General features: G+C 30.4%; 1 protein-coding gene and 1 long non-coding RNA gene across 3 annotated transcripts in view; one reads left to right on the top strand and one right to left on the bottom strand.

Annotated features, from left to right (window-relative positions):
- Positions 1 to 761: 761 nt before the first annotated feature.
- On the top strand, positions 762 to 3,330 carry LOC135193619 (uncharacterized). The gene is made up of 4 exons (XR_010309334.1): positions 762 to 867; positions 1,723 to 2,182; positions 2,277 to 2,407; positions 3,204 to 3,330. It is a non-coding gene; the product is annotated as an uncharacterized LOC135193619 (long non-coding RNA).
- A 6,232-nt stretch (positions 3,331 to 9,562) lies between these two features.
- Positions 9,563 to 18,673, bottom strand: part of Dcma (decima) — an 87,384-nt gene continuing 78,273 nt past the window's right edge. For both annotated transcript variants that reach the window (XM_064215515.1, XM_026638949.2), the window contains 3 exons: positions 13,292 to 13,425; positions 12,180 to 12,362; positions 9,563 to 10,082 (listed from right to left, as the gene is read on the bottom strand). In XM_064215515.1, the coding sequence (XP_064071585.1) occupies positions 9,964 to 10,082; positions 12,180 to 12,362; positions 13,292 to 13,425 (436 nt within the window). In that variant the 3' untranslated portion in view covers positions 9,563 to 9,963. The remainder of the gene's footprint in view (positions 10,083 to 12,179; positions 12,363 to 13,291; positions 13,426 to 18,673) is intronic.

Below are 18,673 nucleotides of genomic sequence, written 5' to 3'. Positions count from 1 at the left end.
TTAAACTTATTTAATTCCAACGTTTCGAAACCCCGCAATGCAGTTTCGGAATGTGAAAGTAATACTTGAGCGAATAAAAAGAATAACTCCTTCCACCTAGAAATATCTTCCTAAAATGCATTGCCAACAAAATAGTATTCCATTACATAAATTTTTATTTCAACGACGTACACCTTTGTAATATGAAGTGCACATTTTGAAGTATTTCGACGAGAAAACTATTACTGCCAGAAATTTTGTCGCATCCGTTTATGTATTCCCCTTTGAATTGAATGCATTTGCATTTACTTTTCTTTGAGCGCATAACCCAGTAATTTAACGGGGAACCGCTTATGGTGACGTCACAATTTCGGATGTGCCTCCATATTCATATTTGTTTCCCTAGTTATATATTTGTAACTGTAATATTTATTTACATAATTTGATAGATTTAATCGAATCACTGTTCAATTTGAAAGTTCCTAAAGGATTTGAAGCAATTTAGAGGGAATTGATGAGAGTGGTCTGGACAGTAATCTGTCGGTTCAATACATTTGGCACACGATATTGTTCGTGACCGGGAATAAATGGACTTTTTTATTAAAATCCGTCGAGTAATAGTAGTACTCGTAGATTTGCTATAATATTATTAAGTTACAATGAATTTCTACAATTCGCTGTAATCACTTTAATTAGAATGAAATAAAACACATACGTACAATAATAAATACGTACACTTTGTATTTTATACGTAAATCTGATATGAAATTAAATTGAAAATTAGCGTGGAAACCAATCGGTCGTGTTGATAAGAACGTATGTAATATTTTGTGCATTTTACTTCTTTGGCGCTTAACGTTATGTTTACTTTTTCTATGACAATTGTTGGTAAGTATGCCTATGATTTATTGTAGAAATGACGTCATTAAATCGCACACGTAGTATATTTTTGTAACCGCTGATAGTGTCACTTATGGTGATTATATATTAGGGAGAAATGTTAAAAGTTAAACTAAAGAAAATAAAAACAGCCACGGCACAGCTGATAGAATAATATTGCATCTTAATTGAAGACCTTGGTCTAAATTCTGGAAGTTTCTACATGTTTTATACTTAATTGTTTTTTTAAATAATTTATCTCGAGCTCGGCGATGATAGAGTCCTGAGAATAAGCTCTGCGCTAAGTGTGCTCTGTATGATGCTATGACGAGGTGATAGAATAAGTTCCAAATCTTCTTATTAAAAGTAGAGAAGACCTTTGCCCGGTAGTGAGAAGGGTTGTATTAACACTTACCTCAAGGAAAACGCTTACTATAAGCAAATTTTTTTTGTTTAAATAATACAGAACGTATTAACAGTCACGTTCAGAATACCTTATTATGAAATTTAAAAAATGAATTAAATATATTTATTTTTTTGTCAACTTAATTATTGTTATTGTGACTTGTCTTTTAAGTTAGATAGATAATGTTGATATTTCTGTAGATATGCTTAGATCGACAAAACGTATTGTACATTTATTTATGTATTATAGTTTTGGCAGCGTTAGTTGGTAAAATTGCCCAACCGATAACTTTTTCTCTCCGATTCGGCTGAAATGATAAGCTGATATATGAATATTTCATTGTTAAACTAGGTTTCTTTTAGTGAAAGAATATTTACAGAGATTTAGATCTAGAAAAGATAAATATAGTATGAAAAAAATACTAATGTATTTTATATATTTTTTTAATTTGTTTACAGCAATTTTAGTATATAGTCACAATATACACAGTTTAAACCTAGTAGAAGTAGATTTAAATAATATTTTTAAAAATGTGGACAAACAAAAGCAAAGGATTCAGTCAGTCGATTATAAAAAATCGAATGTTGATGAATTACTTAAATTAATCAAAAGAGTTATTAAAGGATTAAGTGTGGACGAAAAAATATCTAACGATTATAAAGAAAATATATTAAATTTAGATCAAATTCAGCGTTCGAGTGAGGATTTTACTAAATTGACCATAAATGAAAATCCTAATGTAAAACCTCATTTGTTTAAATTACACCCCAAGCAAATAGCGCAAAATGATCAGACGAATGAAGGACAGGGGATTTATAAAGATATTCGCAACGATCGTAACGACTATTCCAAAGTTTACTTGGTCCTCGACCCAGGCAGCAATTTATCAAGTTCCGATGTCAAAGAAATAAGCAACTTGTAAGTATAAGAAATACATATAAATTAAATCATTTGAAAATTATTCATTTATAAATAAATTTCTATTTTGTGTTAACGAAAAATATTTTCGTAGGGTGTCTTCTTTGCTTACAAAATCTGTACTCAATAAAAAGACAACATTTAAAGATCGCCATAAAGGGATAAGGCGATACAAAGGATTCGTCATAAGCGATAACAGACGGCGATTCAAAGACAAACAAGAAAGTAAGCCGACAGTTGAATTCCTCGAGATTCAATTCTTTAGATTTTATTTTCAAGTTATAAAATTTATTATTTATTCATCATAAGAATTATATATAGTCTATTATATACAAACATAAAATACAGTATTTATATTAAGTCATTCGCTTATACAGCCTGCGGATCATAATTATACGGGGCTGGGCCAATGAAACTTGTCGGGTTTTTCTGACAAGACTTTTTTTGAAGCTGAACAAAAACACCCCAGATTTTTAGTGTGATATTTACTCGGAAATATTTTTCATGGCATCGGCAGATGGACTCGCAATAGGATGGTGAGTGGCCACCACTGTCCATAGACATTGGTACCGTATGAAATTTTAACTATTTAGTTTCATTACACAACCAGTGCTCCATTAGTAACACTGATTCACACCTCAAATTGGAACACAAGAATACTCAATATAGCTGCTTGGCGCTATAACTTATATTGTAGAGCGTACCTACCCAGATGGGCTCGCACAAAGCCTTACCATCAAGTAAAATTACATAAAGTAATTAATCTTGCAAGCAACTTATCGGTCTCAGGTTTTCCCGAAATGCCATTGCCTTGGTATACGAGAGTAGGAAGATATATTGTATATCTGGTGTTTAGTGGGCTAAACTCAATAGCATATGGCCACTATGTCAAAAGGTATGGTCAGATTTTTTGTAATTTTGAAGTATGCCTGAACATTCATAGAGTGAAAGTTTTTTATTTTATTTTAATACATAAGAAATGAAATAATCCGGATAATTATGAAATAATCTGATATTGCAGAATTCGCAATTGAGTCTTCTATAGAGGATGATTATAAGCCAAAAAGAAGTAGAGGCGGTGGCGGTGGCGGTCGGACTGCTATTCCATATATAAGACACAGAGGTGACATATACGAGAGAGATTAAAATATTATCAATGATACGAGACTAAAAATAAAGTATTTTAAATTACATTTTTATTTCCATTACTTCTTTATTGGGAGATTTACACGTTAATACGATATCGCTATTGAAAACCGATCGCCGAACGTTATACGGAATACGAGTAGCTAGCTGCTTACCTTTGATCGTGTCTGCGACGAAATCTGAAATTCAATACTAAAGTGACACACTGACCCGAGATAGTCCAGCGGTTAGAGCACGAGAACCTTAACCAACCAATCTGGTTGTAAACTTAGGCATTCATTGTGCTTTACTAATCGAATATAACTTATCTTGTGCTCGGTGGTACAGAACAATATCATAAGAAACATTGCATGTGTTGGGATGAAGTTCTGCCAGATGTATTTCCATGCTTTGGAGCAGCGTTGTTGAATATCCTCCAATTTAATTTTAACGAAGAGATAACCCTATATGTGGGATATTCAAAAGCTGTTACTTTTTACATTCGGCGTCTGGGGTTTATATTTTGATAATGTGGTTTTTTGTAACTGGTTGTGTGGAAGAATTTTATCTTTATACATTATGTAATTATAGACATTTGATTTCATGGCTGGCAGAGCATTGATGGCGTACCTACGTATACTTATTACAATACCAGTGTCTAAAGGTGATCGCTTAAAATTTTCTTTCAAATTCGAAATATCAAAATCAAAATATACTTTATTCAAGGAGGCTTTTACAAGCACCTTTGAATCGTTATTTTACAGAACTATATGAATAGTAAAGCTACCACCGGTTCGATTGATAACAAAGAAGGCACCTTTTTCCAACATTTGAAAAACATTATGTTAGTTACTTACTTACAATCAGGATTTATTTTTATATATATGTATATACAATAGATCCTGCCTAAAAGTAAACAAGTAAAAAGTGCCTAAATATATCCTTGTGTTGAATAGTTTGCTTTATTTATTCATGTATTTTTACCAATTATTTGAATTTATTGATTTTATCATAGAAAAGAATATCTTGCTCCAAGAAGGGTTTATTGACATTGAGGATTCAGAAACTTTGCTTTATAAACCTAACCTTACGCTTCATATTCATACAGTGATTATCACTGATTCTATCAAAGTGATAGATGAAAATTACTGTGAATATTCATAGCACTGCTGTAAATATACTGTGACGCAACCGTAAGTATTCCTACTTTGTTAAAAACATCCTGAAGAAAGTCTCTAGCTCCAATATTATAAATAGACCGGACTGCTCTCTTTTGTAAAATAAAAACAGGTTAAATATCTGTGGCGTTACCCCAAATTAATATGCCATATGACATAATACTACTATGAAAATAATAAAAATATACAACAACAACTTCACATCTTATAATTTTATAAACAGTAAGAGACATATATTAAACAATTATAATTATATCCATAAGTTCCCATCGTGTTCCCATAGCGCTTTTATCTTTTTAATTAAAAAGAAAAAAAAATACGTATATTTTTATTTAAAAAGAGAACGTATATTATACGAATTCTGCAAGACAATCAAAAAAATGTTTACAGAATAATTGCATTTAAAATAGATACAAAGAATTGGAATCGCAAATCTTTAACATTTGATTTTCAATTACTTGTTTGTTATATTTATCGATCGTGATCTAATGTAGTTGTTTTTTAATTATCATACCTTTAATTAGTCAAACTTTTACTAAAATTATATTATATTGAACTTTATTTTATCCATGCCATTATTTTATGAAATATGAACTCAGTAAAAAAAAAGTTAGACGAAAATGAAATAAAAACATTCAGTATATATCAAATAAATGTACCTTATAACGTAATAACTCAGTTGATAAAAAAAACAAAAGACAAATGGAGCGCGTGGAACGTCATAGTAAAGCAGTAAAACCAAATACAAAATCAAAAGCGATCATAAATTTCCGATAGTGTTTGTAGTAATTAACAATTTGTAAATACATCCAGGATATATAACCAGGAAATCACATTCGCCTTTGCTTTGTATTCGCTTTTGTTACTTCATATAGTGAAGCACTCTACCTGCCTTTTGTTTTATAAGTTAAGCGTAATCAGCTGGGTTAATCTGACAATGCTTATTGGCACACCACCTTGGTAATACCGGATGGCTACAGCTTTAAGTTATTTGTTTGCTTATATATCATAAAGACTGCTGGGGTCATTCTTAAAGAATTTGACGGAATATTGAATTGAAATTAAAAATGTAAACGAAATAGTACAAATCTTTATTGTTAGAGTTATTTTTTTCACACATTTTATAACTATAATTTATTAGAATAATTGAATTAATAATATGTCGATTGACTATTTTTAGAATATGTTATAATGTAATATTTTAATTTTTCACGATGAATACTGGCCGAATGGCTGATACTGGCCCGCAAGAAAAAGAATGTCAAGAAATCGAACGCGGCGGCAGTGTTTTGTTATAATGCTTATTATTTTTAAATAATTAGAATTAAAAGGAGATTTGGAGGATACGGGATGTATCGTGAAACACGGATTAGTGGGTAAAATAAATGTGAAAATAGTGTTAAGAAATGAATCTGGAAGAATATCGTTGTTTAAACTTGCGACCATACTAAGATTATATAGATATCTTTATATATTAAAAAGCAGACTATATATGGTCGAACGTGTTGATTGTCGGATTACTAATCGAATTTTAATAAAAAACTTCGTCAGAGAGTCTGTCTTATTGGGAAAGTTTATTGTATAGGTATAAGTTACCCAACATACTAAAAAAAATATTAAAAACAAGTGTAGTCGCTAGCCAAAGCTTTTTAATGAATCAGTAGATCAAATATAACCTTTTTTCTAACTGCTGTATGGAGTATTCCGTTAAGCACATCTACTTTCGAGCATATAAGCGTTTCAAACACCCATATACTCTGGGAAGTCAGCCAATCGAATTACAATGAATCACGTCTTCTATTTTATGCGATTAATAGAACACTACCACGCCGCTTCGAGTTCGAGGTATGCAACATCGCCTTAAAGATTTTGACCGGACGTCCAAGTTGGTAAATTATTTCCGTGCAGATTTGCACAGACAATAAATAACAAATGAAACATAAAATATGCTAGTATAGAAATTATCGCGTACGACTTTTCAGATCTCCATATGCATACTAAGCTTAAATTAGAAAATATGCTTTTTTTTAATATTAAGAACTGAAATAGATAAAATATATTGTTAATAAGGCGACAAATCCAGTTTAATTGACTGAACCAGCAAGATCTTATGGATAAAGGATCATACTTAAGATATAAGGAATTATAAATAAAACTACATTTCGCTTTATACGTTTTACTAATGCGTTTTTTTTTTCTATAATTTATTTAAGAGTATATCACAGTCATCACTTTAATAAGTGCATTAGTATAAATAGTTTACTCTTGTAATACAGTTGAAAACTTATGTATGTATAAATTGAATTTTTATTAGGTTAATAAATAGTTTGACTAGAGTTTTACAATGAATGTTCTACGATTTATTTTATAAATAAATTATTGTTACCATATAAATAAGACTAGGTGAAATTGTGCAATATCGAATATGTTCGGTGTTTACAAATGGTGAATCCTAAATCTATTTTATGTATTATATAAATATTTTTGATAGATGGCATGCCATTCGTTTAATTGTTTGTACGGAACACGTTTGTTTTGCGAATGTATACGGCCGAGCGGCGTTTTGTTTTTCAGCGAGGGTTCGGAGATGATTTTTAACTCGAATCGTTTCTGACCCACTGAATACAAAACCGCTTTCACATTGAAGATTACAAATTACTATGACTATAAAATAGATAATTTTAAGGTCTTTAATAGATAACTTATGTGAGAATTATTAAAATCTGCGACAAAAAAGAAAACTGTTTGTATGACTGACTGATCAGTCATCAGATTTTTTTTTAATCAATGTTAAAGTAATTGTAGGATTATTATTATCATCATTCGGAATAATATATATTTATTTTAATAATTCTCAAATTCAAACTTTGTAGATTTCTTGTAATTTTATAAAAATAAATAGCGTTGATATTATTATAATTTTGTAATGATTATGTAATTGTTCGTATTAAGGAAGGATATATAAACATAGACGGATAGGTTTAAAGACGTAAATCATCCACATTATTTTCCGTTTTATTGTGGATTTTTTGTTTATTTTGTTTTATTTTTTTATTTATTTCCAGACATTAAAAAATATTTAATTATAAGTTATGGTCATACTTGATTTCTTTGAAATCTGTCAAACACAAAATGAGAGAAAAAATGTCGTCCTTTGCTTCGACAGATGACGTAAAAAAAAAACATAGAAAGACTTAGACGGTTTGTTACAGTTTAGTTATGAATGAAATAATTCTAATTGAAAGCTATTTTCATAGACAATAAATGTAAGTATTTTAAGTCTAAGACTAAGTAGTTTAAATATTAAATAATTGATTCTTACAATGATAAATATATTCTGGGACCTAAACAATAATTGACTAGAATATGCAAGCTAAGTTATAATTTACATTAACAACTAGGCCATTAATTTATGAACTAATCAAATACAGATATTTAAAAAAGTTTACGGTTTAATACTATGAAAGGAACTTAATATTTTTAGTCGAGATGCCGAGTATTTTTGCTAATATTTCCATACATTAAAAAAATATATATATTTTCCGATTTTGCTTATTTTTCCATGTCATAATAAATAACGCTCAATGATATTTTCACTTTGTTCTACTAATAAAAATAAAAACGAGATTTTTCTCTTTTTCTATAAAAAATATTGAAAATAACGTATAAGTTTATTTAATATTTTCTTAGACAATCTAAGCCACTTGTATTTGTAGTTTCATTTATGCAACTTATTGCAAACTTGAATATTCAAGCAGCAGTACAATTAAGGTTTTTTTACAGTGACTTTATATCAGTTTGATTAAATCAGGTACTGAAATCATTACTAAAAATATATATATAAAATCAAAAAAGATTTCTAAGATTCAAATTTATTTTAGTCATTAGTCTCGGGTAGTTTTTAAAAGACTATCTTTAAAAAAGTACCTTCCATTAAAAAATATTTATGATTTTTTTATACAGATCGGTATCAATGTAAAAAGTGACCTTAATTTAAGTTTTACTACTGAGCAACTTATTTTATTTTGAAGGATTTAATTATGTCTGATGAATATTAAACAAGAATTAAAATTTATTATTGTGCTAATTTGCATAACTTACGTCTAATGAGATCTTAATACATCGTCAGATTGTGAATTGGAAGACGAGAAATTTGGAAGATAGGAATTCAATATTGTTCAACTATTACAAATCAATTTAGCGTTATAAATAATAACCAGCATAAATGCTTGTAGTCATAGTAAAAAAATATTCAAGGCTGACCTAAACTTTCTCGAAACTTTCTTTGGTGGAACCCTCAAACGTCACAAACTATAGTTTATATTCTTTTCAACTATGTAGCACAATTAAAAAAAATAAAAAAGCATCGTGTGTATGTAACACACATTTATAATTCCAATATCACATGGGGGAAAATGCGGGCAAAGCTAGTATTCTTATAAAATAATTAAAAACAAGCATGTTTCATATTATCGAAAATCTGTCCTAAATAAATACTATCTACTATATCAAAGCGTAACAAATAGTATTTAGCATTAAATAGCATTTTAGGCATACATTACAATATTTATAAATATATTTATTGCAATTAATAAATAAACAATATTTATTCAATTAACAGTATTAAATATAACTGTTTTCAATACATAGTAACGTAAATACTAATTATATTTAATTCTAAACGTTCCTTTTAAGACCGTTTTAAACAGTTTCGAGAAACGTCAATGCTCTTTAGCGTATGTTGTAAGTGTGCTATTTATTTTGTCTGAGCGAAAGGCTTTAATAAATGTTATGTAAAAAAAAAATCTGTTCTGTTCGTATTCTATGCATTCGCGTATCGTTCATCCGACTGGAATAAACTTTGTTGGCACCTGCTTGAAGTTTCTTAAGATATACATAGATATAGAATAGGGAAGAAGCAAACTAGCTGGGGGTATACTTATTACTTAAAATATATATATATGTATATTTATTGTAAATATCTTTCATCACTTGTATGGAATTTCGATTTTTTAACAATAACAAAAAAAAAAAACAACAAGAATTATATTTTGCAATAAATAAAATGAACCGCAGCTAAAACTCAAAATGCTCTACCATAAAAATATTTAAACACTAATCTACTTAAACGCAATTGATCCCACTCCAGGCTATTCGCAATATTTTATCGTGCGTCTTATGTTACCTTATATTACTACACTGATATATTTAATTGCATTATGCGATTCTCACGGCTTACGTAATTAACATTTCACATTGCATGGCCGTACAAAGCAACCTAGTGGACCCTTTTAATTTCTACGCTTCATATAATCGACCATTCATTAATATCTTAATCTAATTAATATCTTATGGCGTTCACTTAAAGTTTATGAACACTTGGAGTTTATTTATTGTTTCACTGGTGTTTTTGTTTAGAGTTCATTTTTAATATTTATCTGTAACTCTGGGCCGCCTCGTTGGCGATACGCGTCACCCTCAGAGGTAGTTTGGACGCGACATACAACAAAGCACGCCCATTCCTTTGTAGAGGGATCCACGCCGCTTGTTTCGCCATAGGCCGGTACCGTCATCGCCTTTAAGCGCAACGTTGGTTTCTGTAACAAACAGACACGAGGTCCAATTAAGCGTGAGTCTTCAACCAAGCTGCATGTTGTGTATTGGGCGTGATTTGTGGATCTGTTGCCGTAACGCTTAAAACTGTTTGATGTCTACGTAAAGTAAACGCATGCATTGTAGCCCTTTAGAAGTAGCTGAAATATATATATTTTGTCGTTTATATTTTATGTTACATATAAATAATACTAATAAAGTAGATTTCTCAATGAATACCGGTGGAATTGAAACTTTTACTATTTTTTATGAATCTATCTTATTATTTCTTCATATAGCAAAATATTTCTATGATAGATTAACGTAGATAAACCTTTGATTGACGTAAACATTGTATCGAGCATTTCTAGTATAGTAAATATAAAGCTACTGGTTTGGAACAGATTATGACGAGAATAATCAGTAGTTAACCATTTTTTAAATGAAATAATAAATAAAAAGTTCAGCGATTAAGTTTTTAATAAGTATATTTATACTAAAATTAATGTTGACTTATGCGAATATATTATGAAAAAATAACAAATATTATTCTTGTTTTTCGTTACGATTTCAAATTACATATCTTCGTATAGAACTGTTCACAAATGTAATCTATTTTTAGCTTTTTTGCGGTATTTATTCTTAAATTCACGCACGTCACCTCACGCACACCACACCTTGTAAGTACGAGCTTCACTAATACTAAAGCACGATAAGTTACAGTGGAGGGGCGCGCCTTCGTGAATGTATAGAACTAAACGTCGTAACTTTCCTGGTTCTCTCGTCTCGTCTCTCATTTGTGTGAATTTAGCCCGTGTGAAGTCGGGTTGTAAAACTAGTGTGAATATAAAATGCTAGCTCTTGGTAAATATTCCACCCATAATAATATAACATAAACTATCACTATACAATATTAGTGTATAATAGTTCTAGACAATGGAAAAGAAACCGAAGTAGTATTATTCATTTTTACTAATAGTTACTAGTAAATCATATAGTTTTACTTATTCGTAAGTATGGTATCAATAATTTAATTTTCCATCTCTAGGTGAGAAATACGGGAATTAACCACTATAATATAGATACTCACTACTATAATTTTGATATAATGTTATACACTGCTAGTAGAGCTTAGTGCAACCCCTTCTGCGTAGGTATCATTTGTTCATAAGTAATTTTACCGACAAACAGCATATTTTACTGAGTACCGATGAACGAGGCATAATAGCAACAAGGTGACATAGTTCTCACCGTTAACGGTGAGTTGACGATATAAAAGATAGAAAAAATATTTGTAATAATGCCATAATTAACCGCCAGTTTGTATTAATGCTATTATAAGTTTAAAAAATTATGTCCTGTGCAGTATAACATTTTTTTTTTGATTTTATTATGTCCTGTGCAGTATAACACTTTGTCAGAAATAATGTTTTGTTTTTTTTTACTTACTGGGGCAAGGTGTGGTGCACACTACATTGGGGTAGAATAATTAATGAATAGGCGTAACTCATACGGGCTGTTTGTTAAGATCTTTTATATCTTCGTGTGTACTGGTTCAAAACTGGTATATTCTTGTATGTATATGTATATTGTACGAAAAACCTTTAAATCATTTTCTTATCAAGTTTGTATATGATTAATGTAACAAGGGAACTAAGTATTTAATTTTTCCCAAATTTTTAAATCTATAAATAGTGCTTGTGAAGTTGCATATAATAACATAATAGAACATATTTTATCGACGATTAGTTTTCTTGTAGAAACAATTGAGATCTACAAATTTAGAAAAGTTTGGCATGAAATAAAAAAAAAAAAAAACTGAGAAAATTACTTATTTATAATAAACTGGACGATCGAGGTGTTTGCCGGGCTTTTATTGTATTTTTGTGAAACAATGCATTTTCCCCGGAAAGAGACCTAAACTGATAAACTTAAAAAGGAAAACCTTGTTTAAATACAAAGTTCGAGTCACATCGTTAGAGCCATTTCCGAGATTCGCGAAATAGATTTAATTATTTAACGTAAAGTACAATAAACATTTTGTTTCAGGAATTTCAACATTCTTTTAGTTTTTGTCGATAAATAAAATATACAGGTTTTACCTAAATGAGTAAGATTATCGTGTTGTGGAAGATACTCTTGAATATCGTTGACGATTCTTGTGATTTCCTGCGTGTCCTTAGCGATGCTGCACAGCTCTTCTTGATTGAAGTCCGGCGTGATCTGCTTGCAGAGTAGGATCTGACTGATCACATTCCCAAAATTTGATGGACCAGCGCGGTTTTCTAGTATAATCATAAAAAATACATTAAAATAATGAATTTATTAACTATTTTATAATTACACTTACGTCTCCGGGTTTAACTCTAAGCAATTCAAACGTTCAAAATAAATTAACAACAAAAGCTACGTAATCATTATTATAATTTATATTAAAATTGTTTGAAAAATAACGTTCATTGTTTTTCTTACATTTACATAAACTAAACATTAAACTAAACACAAAACAACAATAGCGATGTATGATAATGTGCTATTTTATAAATATTCAATAGAACAGAACAATTTCATTCCTTTTCATTCGTTTAATAAAAATATGGACATTTGATTTGAGAGTCAACATCCCTAACAATATTTCAGTTTATATATTTGTAAAATAGTAAATTATTTAGCATAAACAATTGTTGGTGAACCTAAATAAACGGAAATATTTTTAAAGATATTGATATTGATTCTGGTACGATACGTACAGGTAGGAGTTAATCTCATAACAGACTTTCACAACAGACCTGAGAGCATTGCAAAGCTCATGGTTATTAAGTTACGTCCCCCGTATCTAACGTCATTTCTCACGAGCTATACACTGAATAAATTATAATACAATAAACATATATATTCGATATTTGTTTAACATTTAATTTAACAATATAATATGACGATTCAAAAGTGCTTTTATGATTATTTGAATAAATAATATTTTGATTATGATTTATTTACACAATCGTTTCGTCATAAGGAATTTGATAGAGCTATGTTTTTATGTTTATTTATTTATAAATTTTATTCGGGGCTTAACAGCGCACATAACATTTTATTTTACTCAACATTTCGGCATAGCTGTGAACCCGAATTAAATATATAAAACTGATAACAGCATGTGTACAATGAGATTATTGTTTGATTTAAAATAAAGTAATTACTAAGATTTCAATACCATAATAGGAAGACATGTCCATGGGTACGAGTTGTACTAGACGGTGACACTTGGCGAGCTCTCGAAGGAGTAGTTGTGACATGAAGTATAGAAGCACCAGCTGCGGTTGATCGGCGCAGCCTTCGCTTGTCGATCTAGATATAATAATGTGATAAAATATATAATGTATTAGAATAAAAACATTTTATTTCGTATAGAATAACTATTGCATTAAAAATGTGTATTATTTTTCATGATTACACGATATAAAGAGGAATATACACAAGCTTTGATTGGTAGTAGTATTTTGTGCGAGCCCGTCTTAGTAGGTACCACACAATTTTTCCTATTGTTGTGTTCCGGTTTAAAGGGTGAGTAATTGTAAGTCTCAGTTCTCAAGTATTCTGGCGCATTGCTTATGTAAGAAATGGTTAAAATTTCATACGTCGCTAATGTCTATGGGAAGTGGTATTGTTCTTGACGACACGAACTAGATTTCGTCGGAGTCGTTGCGTGTAGCCAGACCATTACATTTAATATACGCATAATAAGGCACGATTTAAAGATCGTTTATGCCTATGCTAATACGATATATATTTAATAATATATTGGTGTACTTAAGACGTAAAAAGCTTCGGACCATTAAACTATGCAGTTGATGCCCAGTGGTAAGGAGTACGTGAACCTTAAACGATCATTCAGAGTTCAAAAACGGAATGTTCATCTGCTTAAATTGTGTTTATAATTCATCTCGAGCTCGGAGGAAAAATCTGCCACGTATATTCACCAATCCGTTTGGAGCTGCGTGAGTAAACTTCAAACCTCCTCCTCAAAAAGGAGAGGAGGTCTCAGCTCAGCAATGGGCGTTAACGGGCTTTTACTTTACAGTGTTATGCCAAACACAAATATTGCATAGATTATATCGGTACCGCTGGTTTAGTGGTTATTCCGGTGTACTAGGGAGCGTTCTAGGCGTCCTGGGCCCTGGCGAGTCGCACATACCCCCCCCACTTCACGTGAGAGAAAAGCATAATGCGTTTTTTCAGCGAGAAAAAAAAGGTTCAGATATATAATATCACTACTAAACACATCACTATAAATCATGATTTGATAATTTTACAGCCGCCACATTGTAAGTCTGTTTTAAGCCTTTATTAGTGTTTTATGAATACTATTTCAACTTCTTATTCATGAAAATTCACTAAACAAACCAACATCATTAATTTCTCTTTAAAATCTTTATGAATTGACATTTAAAATTTTTTAATGAAGTGGTTTTAATACAGAGCAAAAGAGTAATTAATGAATTTTTGCTCTGTGACATTTTGTCAATAATAACAAGAGGTAAATATTTGGAGCGTATATTTTTGAAGTTTTCCCCTGCGAGTTTGTGAGTTAAAAAATACCATATTTCTTTTAACGTGCAAGTGAAAACACTGACATTCCGCTATACTGTTAAAGCACTGCATAGTTTGAATTTTTAGTGAAACTATTGAAGTTACTGTAAAAATGAAATGAATTATTTATATTTATCATTGTATGTCGTAACATTGTTTTTGACAATTTGCAATTTAAAAAAAAAATGTAACTCCGCGTTAATTGCGAAAATCGAAAAGGGTTTTTATTATTTCATTACTTATTGCATATTTTAAATAATCACCAAACCACTGTTTTCTATCATATTATTATTTGACAATTTAAGTAGAATATATTACTAGATTACGCTCGCGGTTTTCCGCGTTTTAGGGGAGGGGGTAAGGTGTAGGTGTTAGTAATATAACATAACCTGTGAGCTATTGCAGACTATAAACTATCTCTGTGATAGAATCCATTCAGATCTGTTCAGCCATTCTGCCGCGATTGAGAAACAAACATCCACCCATATTAAATTTCACATTTATTATATGAGTAAGATTCGGTGATGACGCTCAACTTGAAATAAATTGGGCCAATTTTCTCGTAGAATCATGTTTACGTCGATTGGAGAAATATAACATTTGAAATAAATTTTCAACTAAAAAAAGTATAGGTAATTGTTCCATTGCTGGGCAATGACTTCCTCTATTTGAAGAAGGTTTGAAGTTTATTACCCAATAACGGCAGAACATACGTTTCCTGACGATGTTTTCCTTCATAATGATGAATTATAATCACAAAAATTAAACACGTGAAACCTGAACACTAGTGCTGACACCGGTTTGAATCCACAAACTTTGATTAAGGTTCGCTTTCTAGTCAGCACACCATCCCGGCTCTTTAGCAAACATTTTTGTTTACATAATACGATAAATATGATGATGATAAATATTTACACTAAAAATTTCTGTTTCAAAGAGTTTTCAGTGAAAAACTATTTACATTATTTTTTATTTCATTCATTTCAGGTTTTGTTGATTAAAAATAATAATATAAATTTATGGATAAATATCAAAAACGTAATTTATTTGGAAATAAATAATTATTTATTACAACATATTAAAATTTTTAATAACCGAGATGAAATTATAAATTTATGTTTTAATAAAAAATATTATTTCACAATATTATGCTACATTCATAATATTATCGTCCAAAGTTTTTTTCTTGTCATTGCAATTACAATTTGTATTAAGCTTTGTAACCTGAATAAAGAACTTAATATTATAATATAATTCATTTTTTACACACACATGACACAACACACAACACAAGATACACACAAGACACAACAAATTAAATTAATTTAATTTGTTGTGTCTTGGGGGTGAATGAAATATTATATTTAAAAGTAAATGAATGTCATGTATTGTCTTTTCAGTCTTTTCAAATGTGTCTAATTTTATTCGTAATAGAATCTCGATAGAGCGTTGACATTGGAAATAGTATTGCCATCTCTCATTCTACCATTATGATCTCAATACGTGTAAGGGTGATGGAGATTGTTTGCATTAATTATTTATTGGTTTCAAAGTGACGTCGTCACTTTTAAGTCATTCTTAACGCGCATTGTCAAAGAAGTTTTGATATATTACACCATAATAATTATAATACTCATATATATATTTTTTTTCAGTACAATTAACTTGGTGGTACGGCTTTGTACAAGCCTATATGGATAGGTACCACGCACTCATCTGATATTCTACTGCCAAACAGTAATACTTAGTATTGTTGTGTACCGATTTGAAGCGTGAGTGAGCCAGTGTAACTACAGGCACAAGGGACATAACATATTAGTTTCCAAGGTTGGTGGCGCATTGGTGATGTAAGGAATGGTTAATATCTCTTACAGAGCCAATGTTTATTGGTGGTGATCACCACTTACCGTCAGGTGGCCCATTTACTCGTCCCCCTACCTATTGCATCATAAACAATAATAATAAAAAACCCAATATTTATGTATTTTAAACATAGTTACTTAAATTTAATTTTTTACTCCGAATGTTTAATTTTATTCTACGCGTAAACGTTTATTATTGTTTAATACAACATTTAAAAAAAAACTTATAAGGAGCGGTACTATGAAGTAATTGATAGATTGAAGTAGGTTGTTGAGTTTATACTATATAAGAGTAGGTACTTCGTGCCGTTAAATACCAACAGAGATTAATCAATCAACTTGACAGGTTTTCCGCGTCTATAAACTCTAGCTCGTTCCCCGATTGCCGTCTCCTTTTAACATCCACCTTCATTTTCGCCTTTGCGATTTCTATTATCCACGTAACAATACCTCGCAGTGTTTTCTCCTCGTATATCATACAATAGCTGTTATTAAGATATCTTCAATACTTCTTATTCTGTACTTATTTTTATATCCCTATCATAAACATTTGAAAATGAGTAGAAAATCTAAATAAAACTTTATTTTAAACGAGACTGATAATTCCCTTTGGTTATTATGAGCAATGTCACGTGGTTCCGTTGTAGATTTGAGATATTCAATCTCGACCATCACGTGTCGTAAAAGCGGACTGAGGATTTATGTAATGTATGTGTCTTGGCCATATTTGGTGGTAAGCAAACGTTGGCATGCAGCTGGCTGTTGATTTGTCACAAATATTTTTATGTGCGCAATGTGCGCAGGCGTCAATCTCAAATAAATGGAGTAAGAGCAAGCGAATATCGATTATGATTTATGATTGAAAAATGAAGCTTGGTATTCATATTTTATGTTTAAAGCAATAAAGAATTTGTGATATACAATAATATTCAACGACTCACTAAGGATTTATTTATAGACCTGTTAAAAATGTTAGCACCCATAAATTGAAGCATTGTTAAGCTTGTTTTACGTTGCTACGTTAAAGAAAAATGGCCACTCCTAACACGCTTGGAAAGTAAAATCTAATAAAACAAAAATTGAAGAAATACATATATAATATACTTCATTTGCTGATGAAAACTTCGGAATCATAAATACCTTCATGTAGCCATGTCTCGGATAAACATATTATATCACTATCCGTCTGAATCATTGTTTTATAAAATAAATTTGTTTTTGTTCTTAGTCCGCGTACATTTTGGTAAATAATATTAAGTTTTGTATTCATGGTCAAAAATAATATTAATAATTAAAGGAATAAGCTTCATATACTCCTCGCAAGACTTGTGGACATAAAAAAGATAATTCCAGATTTTATCACATTTAAAAGAAAGATACCCCACTCTCAATTCATACTTCATTAATATGCTACAAAATGAAGAATCATGCAAATCGCTCATCACACCCAAAAAGTAGAAAAGATTCATTAGACATAAAATAATTATTAAGTGATTCAAAATTATAATTTAAATAAAAAAATGATTAATAACAATATAAAAAAAAAATTTAGTCCTTAGACATTTTTTTTTAAATCACTAGGAGTGATAATATGCAAAACTGGACTAGTATTTGTACGACGAATCATTATGCAACATTTTTTGACCCATACATACTCATACCGTTTTTCTTTAGCCATTTTTTTAACCGTTTTTAACAATGTTTTATTAGCACTAGTGAGATGATCATTGAAATAAATAGGATTATTACTATAAGAAGCCTATATCACTGCATTTAAGCTTAAGCTTTCTGACTTGTAATAAAAAGTCATCCTTTTTCCATCTGCATAAAAATCGTACGATAATTGGCTTCGTTTTCTTATTTTTGTTGTTTTTTGAGGCGACTCTGGTAATAAAATCAATATCAGTGCTTAGATTTAACTTCGAGTCCACTGCTTCGACCACTGATTGCATAATGGCGAACAAATTTTCGTTTTTCTTCTCAGGAATCCCATATATTTCGATGTTTGATCTACGGGCCCATTGATCTCTATTATTGTTCTCTGCCTCAATGGATTCTAAGCCTGATTTCAAAGTGCCGACGTCCGACAATTTACTCGATAGTAGTTCAACCTCAGTCTCGCATTTTACTATTCTCGAATTAAA

The sequence above is a fragment of the Vanessa tameamea genome, chromosome 2 (assembly GCF_037043105.1).
Source record: "Vanessa tameamea isolate UH-Manoa-2023 chromosome 2, ilVanTame1 primary haplotype, whole genome shotgun sequence".
NCBI classification, from domain to species: Eukaryota; Metazoa; Arthropoda; class Insecta; order Lepidoptera; family Nymphalidae; genus Vanessa; species Vanessa tameamea.
Note: the sequence above shows the minus strand (reverse complement) of the source record. Positions and strands in the feature narration are given on the sequence as shown.